A 17284-nucleotide genomic window follows, 5' to 3' on the forward strand; every position below is an offset into this window, starting at 1 on the left:
GCAGCTTGGAAGGAAAGTAATCTCATTTCTCTAATAGCTTAAGCACTAGGACACTGTTAAGCACTGGACAAGGGTGCCTCTTCCCAGTGGAGCTGGTGACAGCTGGGCTTTGACTTAGCAGTGTTAGTATTTAATACCAGTTTTTTAGTAGTTTGAACATGTTTGTGATCATGTCATGAGGTTTTAAAAATTAGTTGCCACTCCTAAAATACCACCAAGGTACAATATCTCTCATTGCTTTTGTGTTGCCATCGGCCATCTATTGTTTGATTATGTTTCCTCATGCCCGTTATCAGACCTCAGGCTAGCTGTGTTTTAGCAGGTGTTGGAGGAGGTTCCTGTTAATAAATAGTTGATATAAATATTCCCACTGAGTAGAAGCTCTGCTTCATGGCTATTGAGTGAATAAAAATGGTCTGAGAAAATTGTTATTCAACGTCCTGTGTGATCTTAAATTTTTGAGCCTGTTTTTCCTTTTTTAGGACCTGAGTAGCCCTAACCAGTATGATACTGGAGTTGCACTGACTGGCTTGTCCTGTTTTGTTACTCCAGATCTTGCCAGGGACTTGGCAAATGACATCATGACACTGGTGAGTTGATAAGATTGGAACAACTTTTCTCTCCAATCGCAGAACATTAATTTGGTCAAATATGGTAGATTTAAAACATTTAAACTGTTGCACATGAAAACTAACGCCTTGTTCTTGTGGCGGTTTTGGGGAGACTTTACACTTAGCTCAAGAGGGTTACCTTGAATATTTCTGTTAGTTTTGGTGATATATTACACTGAGTTTTCAAGAAGTAGTTGAGTTGCCCTGGGAGAAATCTTGAGACATTGGTATGGACGTAAGGACCTTGAGGAGAACACTGGGGACCCAGATGTGCTAAGAGCCTGATTGGGATTGTTTCATTCACAGATGTCTCACACAAAGCCTTACATCAGGAAGAAGGCAGTGTTAATCATGTACAAAGTTTTTTTGAAATACCCAGAGTCCCTCCGTCCTGCATTTCCTCGCCTTAAAGAGAAACTTGAAGATCCAGATCCTGGTGAGTGGATTTCAGTAAATTATTTCTGCTCCAAAACATCTGGGTATCCATGCTTTTAGAGCTTGGGGAGAGAAGAATACATGAGAAATGCTGTTAATCATCTTTTGGGTACTGATTCGCCTGTTTGATTGGTAGATGAAAATATGAGAGTTTTGACAGATGTTGCCATATTAAAAATACATTTTTTTTTTTAAAAATGTCCAATTCTTACTTTGAAGCAAAAGCCATTGAAACTATTGGAATATTTGAAAATATTTTGGATTATTTCAGGGTTTGGATTTTTGTGGTTGTTTCCTGTGCTCTTTAACAAAGCTGCAGCTGTTGGCTAGCAGTGGGTGTACTGAAAATAATTCCACATCACTTAGTATACTGATTTTTTTTTTTTCCTATTTTTTAAATTGTAACTTTGAGTCCAGACTGCTGTTTGGGCCCTTCAGTACTGTGTCAGTGCAATTCAGCTGCAGCACAGGAAATTTGTGATTGCTCTGTATCACATTCACAATTCTCAGCCTCCCCAGAAGGTGTTGGTCTTCCCTCACTGCACCAAATCACCGTACACTTGTTTCAAGAATTGTGTTCTCTGGTTGATTTGTGTGGGTGTTTAGAGGAAGAAATTGAATTGCACATACTGGACTAATTTGTGGGCGTGTAAGATCAATCTTTCAGGATCCAAGAAAGCAAAACACACACCCTGCTCAAAAACAGGGGAAGAAAATACCTATTTTGCATTATGGAGAAAAGGACTGCTCTCTATGAGAAAACTCAGCATGTAGATTAAAAGATTCCAAATTGAGAGCAATCAATCTAGAAGCTGAACAATTAGAAGGGAGTGAACATCCAGTCAGATTGTTTAAAGATTCATTTTTTGTTGTTGTTGTTGTATTTGAGCATGTCTAAATAATACATACATTTTAAAGAAGTGAGAGTGCTTGGAAACTTTATGGTGGGTGGGATCATTGATTGTTATGTTCTCTGTGTTCCACAAACAAGCAAAGGGGGAAGGAGGCTGACAGTGTCCTGTTCTTTCCTATGCTGGACCCAAAGCAGATACCCAGCTCATGGATACATTAGAAAATAGCCAAAATTTAAATAAAATCCTTTCTCAACTTGTTTTTGCATTCTTGTGTTTACCCCACGGTTGGTAATGAGGCTGAACCCATTCCCCTTGGCCACACAGATCTGAATCTTTACCTGTTTTGTTGTTGGTTTTTTCTGGGGGTTCTGCACTAGAAACTTCAATTACAATTAGGGCGTTGATGAGATTTCTGCTTTTCCCACTTCTTTTTCCCAGGTGTGCAGTCTGCTGCAGTAAATGTCATTTGTGAGCTGGCTCGACGCAATCCCAAAAACTACCTTTCCCTTGCTCCACTCTTTTTCAAGTTGATGACGTCGTCAACCAATAATTGGGTTCTTATTAAAATTATAAAACTGGCAAGTATTCTGGACTTATGTTTAAAGGATTGGGGTTCTCATTAAATTACCTTGGGTGTGAAATAGATTTCTTGCTTGGAGGTATGGAGTTACCAGTAAATCTGAATAAAAAGAAACCAGGAATATCTCCTAACGTCTGTGAACATAACCAAAGAGAGAAAAATATTTTAATATGGCTTGGCTCAAATATAATGAGCTGCAATTTAAATCATGTTTTTATACTGTCTAAAAGCAGCTATTAAGTCACTTTTTTGTCTGTACTTCTTTTTTAATAGTTTGGTGCTCTTACTCCATTAGAACCAAGGCTGGGAAAGAAACTGATTGAGCCTCTGACCAACCTCATCCATAGGTAGGTGTGACACCTCTTCCCTCGTTCCCTCAGGACTGGTGAAGTTGCCTGTAGGTGGGTCAGTATCTAGGTCTCTGGATGCCTTCCTCAGCTTAATTTTTTGAGTCTCAATATATTGGCTTCAAGCATCAAAAGGAAATTCCATCAGGGCTATTTCTGAAAAACCCAAGTGAGATAAAATACCTTAAAGCAAAGTCTTCAGGTGTCTGACTGTCAGCATGAATTTCTCCAAAGCATGCATGAAAATTGGAGCAATTTCCTTTCCTTTCACTTCATTTTAAGCCGGAGATGACTCTGGAGAATGTATCAAAACTCTGGCTTAAAAAAGGCACAGCTTTATATTTGCTGCTTGTGTTCATCTACACACATTCGGTTCCTGACTTTTTTTGGAAATGCCTTACCCATTACTAAAGTTCTTTCTCATGTCTTTGTCAGCCCAGACATGGTTTGGAAGAGCTTCCTTTAACATCTGTCCTAAATACAGATTAGATACGTTTAAAGGTATTTCCTTGTCCCTCGTTAAAGCTGGTTTGCAGTGTTGTTTTGGATCTAATTCTGACCTGAAATCAGAAAGTAGGTGTCTTGGAGGGAACACATGTATTTTCCCAGCTATGAGAAGGAATTGTGATCTTATGTGTGAGTTGTTAAGTTAAAAGGTTCGGTTTTCCTCATGTAGCAGAGCAAGAGGATAGATGGGAATGAGAAAATTTTAAACAGATATCCATGTAGCCATGAGTGGTTTTCCTCATGTAGCAGAGGATAGCAAGAGGATAGATGGGAATGAGAGAATTTTAAACAGATATCCATGTAGCCATGAGAGCAGCTCTACCCAAATAATTTCTGTCTGTCCTCCCAGTATAGCTTTAGGACTGGTTCAGAGGAGACCAGCAGCAGCCTTGCTTCTGAGTAGATAAAGAGGGGTTTTGCAGCAGTGACAAATACAAATTCAGCAGAAAAAGCAGGAAGATGGACAGTGTGCCTTCAGTCCTGCCTCTTCCTCCTCTCCCCAACTCCCACAGGAGTGACTCATTTCATTTTATTATTTGTGAGGTGTTAATCCTGTTTGGTTTGGTCTCCATTCAGTCAGTTTGGATCTCGTATCACTTATGCATAAGACAACCCCCTGCCATCCACCACGGACTGCACAGGGAGCAAAAATGATTGTCTGGGTTCTGAGTGTCCTGGAGTTACATGTAGAGGGTGTGAGTGACCTTGGCAGTGCTGCTCTGGCCGCTGCCTCCAGCGCTGGTTGCTCGGTCCCTGTGCAGCCCGTGGCTCTGGAGTCTGCTCCTGTGTTCCTTGGAGTTTGCTGTGTTTCCCCCTTGTGTAGGTCAGGGTTTGTAAATACCTTCAAAATCCCCAGGATTGCACTGTACGTGTTTTCATGAGGTCACAGAACCACATGGGGTTGGAAGGGACCTCTGGAGATCATCTCCTCCAACCCCCTGCCGAATTGCACTGTATGTGTTCTCATGAGGTCACAGAATGATATGGGATTGGAAGGGACCTCTGGAGATCATCTCCCGATTGCACTGTACGTGTTTTCATGAGGTCACAGAACCACATGGGGTTGGAAGGGACCTCTGGAGATCATCTCCTCCAACCCCCTGCCACAGCAGGGTCACCCAGAGCAGGTCCCACAGGAACGTGTCCAGGAGGGTTTGAATGTCTCCAGAGAAGGAGACTCCACCACCTCCCTGGGCAGCCTCTGCCAGGGCTCTGCCACCCTCACAGGAAAGAAGTTCCTCCCCATGTTGAGATGGAACTTTCCAGTCTGTGTCCGTTACTTCTTGTCCTGTCCCTGGGCACCACTGAGAAAAGCCTGGCCCCATCCTCCTGACACCCACCCTTGAAGTATTTATAGGCGTTGATCAGATCCCTCCTCAGCCTTCTCTTCTCCACACTAAAAAGCCCCAAGTCCCTCAGCCTCTCCTCATGAGAGAGATGCTCCAGGCCCCTCATCATCTTTGTAGCCTCTGCTGTCCCCTCTCCAGCAGTTCCCTGTCCTTCTGGAACTGGGGAGCCCAGAACTGGTCCCAGTGCTCCAGCTGGGGCCTCCCCAGGGCAGAGCAGAGGGGCAGGATGACCTCCCTCCACCTGCTGCTCACACTCTTCCTGATGCCCCCCAGGATGCCCTTGGCCTTCTTGGCCACAAGGGCCCATTGCTGGCTCCTGGGCATCCTCTTGTCCACCAGGATCCCCAGATCTTTTTACTCATTTTGACCTTAGGCAGTGGATTTGATTTGATTCTCGGAGAAGATTGATTCAGTGTTCTGTAACTGGGCTTTGAGTAACCACTTCCTTCCTCATCTCTTGGATTACCGGGCTCTTACTTGCTGCTTTGCAAAGAAGATCATTTTTTTAACATTCAGTAGCCCCCACCCCACTGTTCTTGAGTGAGAATCATTTAATTGAGCTTGAAGGTACATGGAACAGAATACTCGCAATTTCTTCTGTAATTAAAGGTGTTAACAAGCTCTGAGATATGGCTGACAACTCTTCAAAATGTGCTGGTTTTATTCCTTATTTAAAATATTTCTTTTTCTGTTGCAGCACCTCAGCCATGTCCCTCTTATATGAATGTGTGAACACAGTAATAGCAGGTGAGAAATGAAATTTGTAACCTTGAAAATAACATGATGAACTTTGTCATCAATTAACACCATCTGTAAACCTTTTTTTTTTTTTTAACTTTAATGTGTTTTATAACTGAAATACGTTGCCCGGCAAACTTTGATTTATGTCACTGTGTAACTGGAACTGAAATTCCTCGTTGTCAGTCGGTGGGGCTGAGTTACTACAGCAGTGTCAGATCTGCTACAGGCTGAAACAAAATACAACCCAGGAGGGATTATTTATATGTTGCTAGAATTAGGAATTATACTAGGAACAGGATTAAAATGTGATTGATGCTTCATGGAAACTTTGACAAAGTTTCCTTCTGTGATGAAGGAGCAGACTTACTTTTTTTTTTAATTCTACAACTTCACAACTTAACTTGCTGTGATTACTTAAAGGAGGTCATGGGAATAATTGGAATAATTGATTTACAGTTTCAATTTCTGGGGGAGGGATGGACAAAGGCAAAAAGGGATGACACACTATTCCAGCTCAGACTTGGCACTTCTCTGTCCTAGTGTGGAAGTAAAGGGTTATTGACATCAGTTTGGCCCTAAATCTGTGACTTTAGGGTAGTTTGGCTAATGATGCAGGAACATGCTGTACTGGGTGGGTTCAGAGAGGAAAGGGTGACCTGTCACTCACTCTGTGTCACTCATTCCTTCAGGGAAAGGTGAGATGACGTTATGGTGGGGGGAAAATACCATGGAGATTCATTCTGTTGTGGATGAGAGTGCACTTCCTTGAGATACAGTAGGGTAATTCTGTGGTTCAGGGGGAAATTCACGCACCCAGGACACCTCCAGGGCTGTGATGTGAATCTCAGATTCAGAAAACGAGGTGTGAAGCTGGGGGCCTGGGTTGGAGCAGCACCTTGTGCCTGCCAGCTCTTTGCGTGACCCAGAGTGACAGCATCCAACACACCTTCTCAGAAATGGAGCTCGGGGGGGGTTCTGGAGAGCAAAATGCCACTGGACTTACTAGTTGTGGTATCCTCGGTGAGAGTCAGCGTTGGTTTGGCTGTGCTGTGTGACCCCAGCAGGTCCCTGTTGACCCCAGCAGGTCCCTGTTGACACCCCCGTTCCTGCTGCAGGGTTGTGTGCTGCCAGGGCTCTGCGGACGTCCAATACAATCAACAATGGGACCTGATTTTTGCCTGGAGTCTCTCACTGGCTTGATTAAAGCTCCAATCTAATTACATTAAACTTTAGGCTCCATTGCTGCATCTTGTTCCATTAGGGAAGGGCACACTTAAAAATTCAGCTGTACAGCAGCTGATGACATATTTACAGACTTGAAGCTACACGATATCAGTGAAGTGAACCTTAATGAGAGCAAAGCCTAATGAAAAGCAGCTTTGACCTGGCTGTTCCAGCAGTTCCTACCTTTACATTTCTTTTTTCCTGTCCTGCTATTATTACTCTTAATGTATATGAAAGTACAGTTTGTGTAACAACCTTCTTTCCCCCACGCTGCTCAGATCCCCCAAAAGTCCAAGCAAACAGACAACCAGCCAGATAAAGGGCATCTCCCTTCAGAATTCAGAAATAGTAACTGCAGTTTGTGCTTCTGTGTTTCAGTTCTGATCTCTCTGTCCTCGGGGATGCCCAATCACAGCGCCAGCATCCAGGTAGGGCACTGCCCCCGGGGGGGTTCCTTGTGGGGCTCTGCTGTGTGATGCTATGGGCTGTGCCCCTGAAATTGGATTGTGGTCCTTTGCCAAAAGTTAAAGCAATAGCTCCCTAAAGCGCTCTCACTTGGGTGGAATCCTACTGACTGAAGCATTTCCTATATAAATTCTCTTATTTTCTTTGCTTTAAAAAGCAGATTCTTCTCATTTAGAGTTTTCCTAACTCTTATTGAGCTGCTACTATCAATGCAATCATACAGGAGTTCCTTTGGTTTTCAAACCGATTTTGAAACCCTCTGACTGGGTCTGGGTCAGAACCATAGAATTGTCTGGGTTGGAAGGGACCTTCAAGATCCTCCAGTCCAACCATCAACCTGACTCTGATCAAAACCATCACTAACCCATGTCTCTAAGCACCGTGTCAACCCAGCTTTTAAGTACCTCCAGGGATGGTGCCTCAACCACTTCCCTGGGCAGCCCATTCCAATGCTTCCTTGTCGATTGAATAAACATCATAAAGCCGTAATTAAAATAACTCTTGTAAGGCTTGTAATAAGCATGCTGTGATCTTTTTTTCCAGCTTTGTGTTCAGAAGTTAAGGATATTGATAGAAGATTCGGACCAGAACTGTAAGTGTGGTGCTTGTCTTCATGGCAGCTTTTAGCAACCAGCCACTGGGGAGAAAGTGCAGCAGTTTTAGAGCAATGAACTGTTTCCCCAACCAGCTTGTTCGGGGTTGTAGTGTAGTTCTAAACAATTGTGGGGATTTTTAATGTGGAAATAATTTTTGATGGTGAGCGCTTCTTCATAATGAGCTTTTTAAAAACAAATGAGATTCATTATTACTGCTGGTTGTGGTCTTGTAAAATCAAAAGCAGTTCTCTTTCCATGCTCTGTGTTTTCCCCTTTTTATAAACTTGCTGCCTGGAAAGTAATAAGGGGTATTGGGCAGTGGAAACATAATAGTACAATGCAAGAATGGTCACTATTTTAGTGACTTCAGAGAACACTGGGAAATCCTTTTTTGAGTAAACTTTTTCCTGCCATCTGAATTTCTCCCATCGAGACCAGGACCCGTACTTAATATATCAGTGCTTTTAAAGCTGAGTTCATCCTAGGATGCCTGTTCTCAAAACCCATAGTATCTATATATTAAAAACATTTAAAAATCAATGATAAAACTTGAGGCACAAGAACACTGTGATGAAGGCTATATGTGTAACGATGTGCCTACATATGAGACTATAAAACTAAAGACCATAATCTGTGATGCACTGTTTCTTAAAAATGCTTTTCTTCAGCGTAGATTTTTATTCAAGTGTATTAAAATTGGTTTTAGTAGAAGCGCTTGGTGTTAAGAAGTCATGCTCAACACAAACCAGTGTTTCTATATTTGGAAAGAAGTTTTATTTTGTCTTTCACAGTGAAATACCTGGGACTGTTAGCGATGTCCAAAATCCTGAAAACGCATCCTAAATCAGTTCAATCTCACAAGGATCTCATTCTCCAGTGTCTGGATGACAAAGATGAGTCCATCCGACTCAGAGCTTTAGATCTCCTCTATGGCATGGTATGTTTCTACATGTATTTCCTTTCCCCTCCAGCCCCCGTGACCCTTTTGGAGGCTGATGTTTAAGAAATCCAACTTTCTCTTCCTGTCTCCCTGGTAGTCTTGGGATGATAACTCCCAGATCTTTTCATGGCACTTAAGGCAAGTACAAGATGTGTAATCCTGATTCTCAGCTCTCCCACAGCATGGTTTTGGGTACTTCTGCTGGCTCTGCTTTCATAACAACATTGAAAAGAAATAAAAGGTTTCCTTTTTTGATTGTGACTGAAGCTGGGGCCTGGAGAAGTGGTTCTGATTTCTTGTTAACACACAACATGGGTCCATCAAAGAGCTCACAGCTGCCTTAATGGGATTAGTAGGACTTGACGGTGTGGGAAATGGCTTAGTTTTGGTTAAACCTATCAATAACTCTTTAACAGGTATCGAAGAAGAACTTGATGGAGATAGTGAAGAAACTGATGATTCACGTGGATAAAGCAGAAGGGACGACGTACCGGGATGAGCTGCTGACTAAAATCATAGATATTTGTAGTCAGTCCAATTATCAATATATCACAAACTTCGAATGGTCAGTGGTTTTACGTGTCACCTTTGAGACCGTCAGCAGCGCACAATTGTCTGCTGATTAAAATTGCATCCCTTTCACTTTCTGTAGGTACATAAGCATCTTGGTGGAGCTGACCCGCTTGGAAGGGACACGGCACGGGCATCTCATAGCAGCCCAGATGCTGGATGTAGCCATCAGAGTGAAAGCTATCCGTAAGTTTGCGGTCTCTCAGATGGCCATGCTCCTGGACAACGCCCACCTCATCGCCAGCAACACCCAGAGGAACGGGATCTGCGAGGTGCTCTACGCCGCCGCTTGGATCTGCGGGGAGTTCTCCGAGTAAGGGCATGTGGAAACCCTGACGGGCTTTGAGCTGCCTCTTTCAGGCAAAGATTCATATCACTGAAAAGTACTTCTAAAAGAAAGATAGTTCAGAGTGTGAACTCTGTACTTGTTCCCCCTGTACTCAGCACTGGTGAGACCCCACCTCAAGTACTGTGTCCAGTTTTGGGCCCCCCACCACAAGAAAGACATTGAGGTGCTGGAGCGGGTCCAGAGAAGGGACACAGAGCTGGTGAGGGGTCTGGAGAATAAGTCTTATGAGGAGAGGCTGAGGGAGCTGGGGGTGTTCAGTCTGGGGAAGAGGAGACTGAGGGGAGACCTTACTGCTCTCTCCAACTCCCTGAAAGGAGGGTGTAGAGAGGTGGGGGTCGGTCTCTTCTCCCCAGTTACAGATGATAGGACAAGGGGTAATGGCTTCAAGTTGCGCCAGGGGAGGTTTAGACTGGACATTAGGAAACAATTCTTCACAGAGAGAGTGGGGGGGCATTGGAACAGGCTGCCCAGGGAGGGGGTTGAGTCCCCATCCCTGGCTGTGTTTAAGAACCGTTTAGATGTGGTGTTGGGGGACATGGTGTAGAGGAGAACTTTAGAGTAGGGTGGATGGTTGGGCTCGATGATCCTGAGGGTCTCTTCCAGCCTAGATGATTCTGTGATTCTGTGTGCACCCTAAAGCTAACAAAGGGCTGCTTTCCCCCTCCCTCACCCCGTGACTCCTCAGCTGTTTCTTGCAAAGACAAACGCTTCATTTTGAGTGTCTGGTCTTTTTTTCTTATCTCTGTGGTCCTGCCCACTCAGGCAGGAAGGCGTAATTGTGGGTATGAGCAGTAAGATCTTAATACATTAGAAAAACTCCTTAACCATTAAGGTCAAACCCCACTTATATCATTGGCAAAATGTCCAGTCACTGTTTGACTGAATTAGTTTTTGCTCTTCCCTCCCTCTTTTGCCCTTGTTGAAAGGTTTTTGCAGAACCTAATCTTTCTGAAGGCTAGGTTTGTGGTTTTTTTTCTCAAAACTTATCTGTACCCACAGTAGCACAACTTTCAGTGTTCTTGTGCCAACAGTGTCTTTTAGCTTAAATAGATGTTTTTGTCTCCCAGCTGTGTATAAGATCCTTACACAGCTTTCAGTTTGATACGCTGGAAACACCATGATAGTGTAGTCTCCTTTTATCTGGTTTGGTTTCTTCTTGTAATTACCACCTTGAGCGCTGGTTCCAGTTTAAATTCACATAGTAGGAGTGATACTTTTAGGGAACACTGATAAGGCTCAGATCTTCATCTAGTTAAAGGTCTGCAAAGAAAACTGTAGATTAAGAAGCAAGACAACACTCTCCTTTTTCAGTTTGATCACGCTTTTACTTGGAAAGAACTTGAGCTTTCCTTTTGTAATGACCCAGTGACATTTTTGTGTGTTTTCCATTTAGTTGTGAGCAGACAACTTTGAATAAGAGCATGAGATTATTAAAGCAAGTGCTGTGATTTGCATTCTTTTGGGTGTATTAAGCATTGTCTACTAGACTGTATTTTTGTTCAGTGGACAATTGGAAATACAACCTCGGTGAAGCGTAGAATAGCAGGAAGGTAACTGGGCTGTGAGATCCAGGCTGGCCATGGAGAGGGCACTTAAAAGTGCAAAGTTTAGTTAATGGAGAGAATATCAACTTGTAAAGGTGGAAACTGGGCTGTCTCTCCCCCTCTTTTTCCTTTTAGTTGTGAGCAGACAATTTTGAATAAGCGCATGAGATTATTAAAGCAAGTGCTGTGATTTGCATTCTTTTGGGTGTATTAAGCATTGTCTACTAGACTGTATTTTTGTTCAGTGGACAATTGGAAATACAACCTCGGTGAAGCGTAGAATAGCAGGAAGGTAACTGGGCTGTGAGATCCAGGCTGGCCATGGAGAGGGCACTTAAAAGTGCAAAGTTTAGTTAATGGAGAGAATATCAACTTGTAAAGGTGGAAGCTGGGGTGTCTCTCCCCCTCTGTAAAAGAAGACAGCTGTAAATTCTTCTGTGCTGTGTTACTGCTGTAATTTGGAAGGGGAGAATACACAGATGAGTCTGAATTTGGAGTCTACCCTGTCTTTCTGTAGCACCTTGTACTGCAACCAAGGTTTAAAAAAAAATTCTTCTCCCGGAAGACTGATGAAATATTGACAGTTCTCAATTGCCAGCTTTCATTTGTGCGCTCTGTCTTTACAGACACCTGGAGGAAGCAAACCAAACTTTAGAAGCAATGTTGAGGCCTAAAGTTACGACTCTGCCAGGCCACATCCAGGCAGTGTATGTGCAGAACATGGTGAAGCTCTACGCGTCCATCCTGCAGCAGAAGGAGCAGGCTGGGGAAAAGGAAGGGGCTCAGGAAATCACACAGCTCATGATCGACCGCCTGCCACAGTTTGTCCAGAGTGCAGACCTGGAAGTTCAGGAGAGGGTAAGAGAACAAAACAGCTTTGGATTGTATAGAATCATAAAACCACAGGATGGTTTGGGTGGGAAGGGACCTTAAAACCCCCCCAGTGCCACCCCCTGCCCTGGGCAGGGACACCTCCCACCACACCAGGTTGCTCCAAGCCTCCTCCAACCTGCCCTTGAACCCCTCCAGGGATGGGGCAGCCACAGCTTCTCTGGCCAACCTGGGCCAGGCTCTCCCCACCCTCCCACCAAACAAGTTCTTCCCCACAGCTCAGCTCCATCTCCCCTCTTGCAGGGTCCAACCCTTCCCCCTCCTCCTAGGGCTCCCCTCCCTCATCCAGAGTCCCTCCCCAGCTTTCCTGGAGCCCCCCTTCTTGAGGGACTGGAAGGGGCTCCAAGGTCTCCCCGCAGCCTTCTCTTCTCCAGGCTGAACCCCCCAACTCTCTCAGCCTGTCCTCACAGGAGAGTTATAATACAAATTCTCTTTATTTGTCTTGGAGCATCTATGTAATTCACTATGGATATGCAAGTTTTATCTAAGCCATTGTTACTGGTGGAGCAGTGCGTTTAGTCTGTGCTTTGCGTAAAAGCTCTAGAAAGGAAAAGAAAGCTCTAGAACTGGGAAGGGTGGTGACATTTCATGTTGGAGCTGAGACCTTATTCCAGTCCGATACCCTTGGAAGACTGCATGCAAGGTTCTCACTTAAAACAATTTTTAAATTATGCAAGCACATAAGGGCACAGCTCAAAGAGGGGTTAACATGGATTTTTTTTTTACATTTGCTCTAAAGCTACAGTTATGCTGCTTCCCTTAATTCCCTTAATGGAGTAGAACAGTTCTTAATGGAGCAGAACTGTAGAACAGCAGTTTTCTGCTGACCTTCGTTGCAGTTGATTTTTTTGGTTCAGTTTAACGTTAATCCTCATATTACTTCTGCATTTGGTTTCAGGCTTCTTGCATCTTGCAACTAATAAAATATATTCAGAAGCTACAAATAAAAGAAGTCCCTGTAGCTGAGGAAGTAATAGCCCTGTTTGCTGGTGAGCTGAACCCTGTGGCTCCTAAAGCTCAGAAGAAAGTACCAGTTCCAGAGGGGTAAGGTTCCTTCTCTCCCCCAAAGCCTTATTTAAACTTAAATAGTAAAACTAAATCTATGATTAGAAATACTGAAATACTCAGGGGTACTGAGTCAAGCTGTTTGTTTACTGTGATTCTTGCCAGCTTGGACCTTGATGCCTGGATCAATGAACCTCCATCAGACAGTGAGTCTGAAGATGAAAAGCCCAAAACAATTTTCCACGATGAGGAACAAAGGCATTCCAGACACAGGCAGCCAGAAATAGATGAAGAGGAACTGGCCAGAGTGAGTGATAAAATGCTTTTCCCTACATAATTCAAGTGCTGTAACAGCAGCTGGAGCTGTTGGGGATTCTCCATGGAGCCAGGGACCTGTTCTGCTTTCTACAGCTCAGGAGAGCTGAGGGTTTGATGTGAATAAGATAGATGTATTTGAATACAGGGTGGGTTTTTTTTTTAGCCATTGTGGAATGCATCCAATAGAAAGTTCTCTTGGAAGCCTAGCTCGTCTGGCTTGTCCAAATCAAAACAAGATATTATAAAAACATGGCTCTTGTTAGGAGCTTTGAGTGTTGTAAAGATGTGACCTGCAGACTGTGGTGTGCAGTGTGCTTTGAAGTACAGCGCCTTGGGGACGGACATTTGTGCTGAGTTCTGCAGTTATTTGAACTGTGGTGTGCAGTGCAGTGTGCTTTGAAGTACAGCGCCTTGGGGACGGACATTTGTGCTGAGTTCTGCAGTTATTTGGTATTTATACACCTCGGTTGGTGTACTTTTCTTATTCTCTGTGCTCTATACAGGCAGGAAAAGAGGCAGCACCTTTGCTTGTGGACTTTAGCAGCTTCTATGAATTACTCTAATGTGACTGCTCTCAGCAGTGATACCACGTTTCCTGCTTCTGACCTCTGTGTTTTCGTAATGAAAACTAGTTATTGATGAGAATCTTTGCTTCTTCCTCTCTTTGCAAAGATGAAAACAGAAACATTTGAATTACCATCAAAGTCTGGTCTTCAGGAGTTGCTCTCTCCAGTCTAGAATTAAAAAAAAAGGAAAGAAAGGATGTTCTAAAGGATTATTAGTTACAGTGGTAACAGCACTTGTATATTCTAGTGTGTCTTGCAACTCAAAACTGGTTTACTGTACACTACTATGCTGTAGTCTTTTTGCAAGGAGTAATATATTGTTCCAAAAATCCAGGGAAATTGCATTTTGCACTTTGCCTTTTATCTCTCTTGACTTAGAAACAAACACTCTAACTACAAATACTCTTTTGCTTTTAGCGTCGAGAAGCCCGGAAACAAGAACAGGCAAACAACCCATTTTATATAAAAAGCTCTCCTTCCCCACAGAAGGTGAGTGTGTCTGAATCACAATCTCTTTCTGGGCTCTCGTGTAACTGTGTGGAGGCTCCCAGGGTGTCAGGGCTGCCACTACCTACAATTATTTAAGTTGCATTTGTGTTGAGAAACACAAAAAAATGACTGAATATCACAAGAGGATTTGTGATGAGGTTTTGTGTGAGGCCCCAGTGGACTTCCAGGTTAGAAACAAGAAAGCAGTAATTGTCACAGCCCCTGTTCCAGAGCAGTTTGGAACCATTTGGATTAACTTGTGGTGGAAAGCACAGTGTTTGTATGTCAGCAAAGACTCTGAAAGCTGTGGGGAGATACTTCTCTGTGCCCCTGTGGCACAAATGCCCCTGCAGGTAGTTTGTTGCTGCCCTAGGAGATGAAAGGGTCCAGATTGCACTGAACTGAGAGCAATGAGGGAGAGTGACCCTTGAACGTGCCCCTCTTGAACACGCAGTGATTTTATGGATCAAAAGGTCATCGTGGTCTGTTCTTAACACTATTTTCAGGGAAAGAACCTGCTTTATTCCCTGTATATCCTAAGGACTGACCCAGTTTCCTCAACTCAGATCTCAAAATTGATCTTTTGAAGTGGCGAGTTATTAGCAATAAAACACAAACTAAAAATTCTTCAGAGAGCAGCACCAGGCCTCCTTCAGGGCAGCAGCAGCAGGGTTAAAAATCTGTAGCCAGAAGTAGGGTCTTTTATAAGAGCCATCAGCTGGATTTAAATACCCTCTGCTACCACATAGGATTTAGTCCTGAGCCATTCCATTCCTATCCTTTAAAATGTTCACTTAAAGGATTAAAGTACTTGATGTTATGAATTGTGCCTATTTATATGGATTTGTGTCTGGCAACTCTTCCAGCGTAACCACCTTTCGTTTTCCCAGCGATACCAAGACACTCCAGGTGTGGAACACATCCCTGTGGTCCAGATCGACCTTTCTGTCCCCTTAAAAGTTCCGGGTAAGTCCAGCTAATTTTTAAAATTAATTGCAGAAATTCAGTTAAGCAACGTAATCATTCCTTCTTAGGAATTTTTTTTAGGCTTTTCTAAGGGCATTCTTTTGTTAGACTCTTAAGTGTATCTCCTTAACTTATATGTGTTTGAAAATAGTACTTTGCAGCCCAAGTGCAGTTCCTCTCAGGACAGTAGTAGCAGTAATTCTGTGATTTAAGGATATTGTGCAGCAAAGCCTGTAACACATAAACTGACCACTGTTCTGTGGGGAAAAGTGTCACCTTTAGAATGTCTGAAAGGGCTGATGAAGGTGATCAGAAGATAGTAAGTAGAGTCTAATGGCAGAGAAACTATTTTAATATCTCGTTTCAAATACCAAAAGGTGTTTATCTCATGAGTATACAGCACTGAAAAGCTGCTGATAAAGTGCAGTACATTGCAAGTGACCGCTTTAAAGTGCAAATATTTAAGGCTTACATAAAGGTTTTTCCAAAAGCATGTAAAGTTGTCAGTATTAGAATCATAGGATCATAGAATTGTCTGGGTTGGAAGGGACCTTTAAGATCATCTAGTCCAACCATCAACCTAACTCTGATAAAAACCATCCCTAACCCATGTCTCTAAGCACTATGTCAACCCGGCTTTTAAATCCCTCCAGGGATGGTGCCTCAACCCCTTCCCTGGGCAGCCCATTCCAAGGCTTCATAACCCTTTCCGTGTCCAAATTGTTCCCAATCTCCATCCTGAACCTCCCCTGGCACAATTTGAGGCCGTTTCCTCTTGTCCCATGGCCTGTTCCCTGGGAGAAGAGACCGACCCCCCCCTGGCTACACCCTCCTTTCAGGGAGTTGGAGAGAGCCAGAAGGTCTCCCCTCAGCCTCCTTTTCTCCAGGCTGAACACCCCCAGCTCCCTCAGCCTCTCCTCACAAGACTTGTGCTCCAGACCCCTCACCAGCTCCGTGTTTCTTCTCTGGACCCACTCCATCCCCTCAATATTTTTTTTGTGGGAAGGGACCCAAAACTGGACCCAGCCCTCGAGGTGTGGCCTCACCAGTGTGATCCATCTCCCATGTCCTACTCCCCACCCTGTTCCCGATACAGCCCAGGAGGCCATTAGTACAACAATGGCACCAATTTTACTTTAAATATCAATGTTAAGGTGCTCTTCGTAATCCAGTTAATGTGGACAAGGCTCCAGGAGCAGGGTAGAGATCTGTCTGGGATGGTAAAGCTGCTGTAGGAGGGGTGTGTGTGAGATAACATGGACCAGAGAGAGGTGGGGACCCTTCTCATTCTGAGAAGCTACAAGCAAGGGTCTTGCTGAACATACTGCTTTGGTGATCCCTGTCTGAAAGCAGTTTGGCTTCCTCCACAGGAATGCCTATGTCTGACCAGTATGTGAAACTGGAAGAAGAGCGAAGACACAAACAGAAACTGGAGAAAGACAAGAAAAAGAAAAAACAGAAAAAGGAGAAGAGAGGTAAACACCATCGTCATAACTCTCTGCACACGGAGAGCGAGGAGGACATCGCTCCAGCTCACCACGTCGACATCATAACAGAAGAGATGCCAGAGGTTGGTAGCTTTGGTTGGTGGGGTGAGCTGTGGGGTTTGTCTGTGTGCTCTTCTGGAAAGATTTCCCCCCAGAAATCACCAGCTACTCTGTGTTGTTGCAGTTCATGAGCACTGCTTTCTTGCCAAGCTGTTTGAGAAACGACTGATGGAGATGCTCTTAAGCTGTTCTTTGCAGGAGGAAAAATTATTGTCTTTTTGTGCACAAAAAGACAAAAATTGCCACTGAAGCTGTAAAAAAAAAAAACCAACCCTAAAACCAAACATAAACCAAGCAATATGCATCTCTGCTATAAAAGTAATGCTGTCCAAATATTCACTTCATTTGTTATGCTCTGCTGCTTCACTTTGACGCTAACTTGCTGCCTAG

The 17284-nt window shown here is 43.7% G+C and overlaps 1 protein-coding gene across 2 annotated transcripts in view; it reads left to right on the plus strand.

The window, feature by feature from the left end:
• AP3D1 (adaptor-related protein complex 3, delta 1 subunit) overlaps positions 1-17284 on the plus strand; it is a 50100-nt gene that overhangs the window by 19443 nt on the left and 13373 nt on the right. For both annotated transcript variants that reach the window (XM_014957968.1, XM_014957969.1), the window contains exons 5-20: positions 483-590; positions 918-1047; positions 2339-2478; positions 2754-2827; positions 5381-5430; positions 7027-7076; positions 7657-7705; positions 8501-8646; positions 9066-9214; positions 9302-9532; positions 11739-11970; positions 12902-13047; positions 13174-13315; positions 14310-14381; positions 15272-15347; positions 16718-16917. In XM_014957968.1, the coding sequence (XP_014813454.1) occupies positions 483-590; positions 918-1047; positions 2339-2478; positions 2754-2827; positions 5381-5430; positions 7027-7076; positions 7657-7705; positions 8501-8646; positions 9066-9214; positions 9302-9532; positions 11739-11970; positions 12902-13047; positions 13174-13315; positions 14310-14381; positions 15272-15347; positions 16718-16917 (1995 nt within the window). The remainder of the gene's footprint in view (positions 1-482; positions 591-917; positions 1048-2338; positions 2479-2753; positions 2828-5380; positions 5431-7026; positions 7077-7656; positions 7706-8500; positions 8647-9065; positions 9215-9301; positions 9533-11738; positions 11971-12901; positions 13048-13173; positions 13316-14309; positions 14382-15271; positions 15348-16717; positions 16918-17284) is intronic.

This window comes from Calidris pugnax, unplaced genomic scaffold (assembly GCF_001431845.1).
Source record: "Calidris pugnax isolate Ruff unplaced genomic scaffold, ASM143184v1 scaffold255, whole genome shotgun sequence".
NCBI lineage: Eukaryota > Metazoa > Chordata > Aves > Charadriiformes > Scolopacidae > Calidris > Calidris pugnax.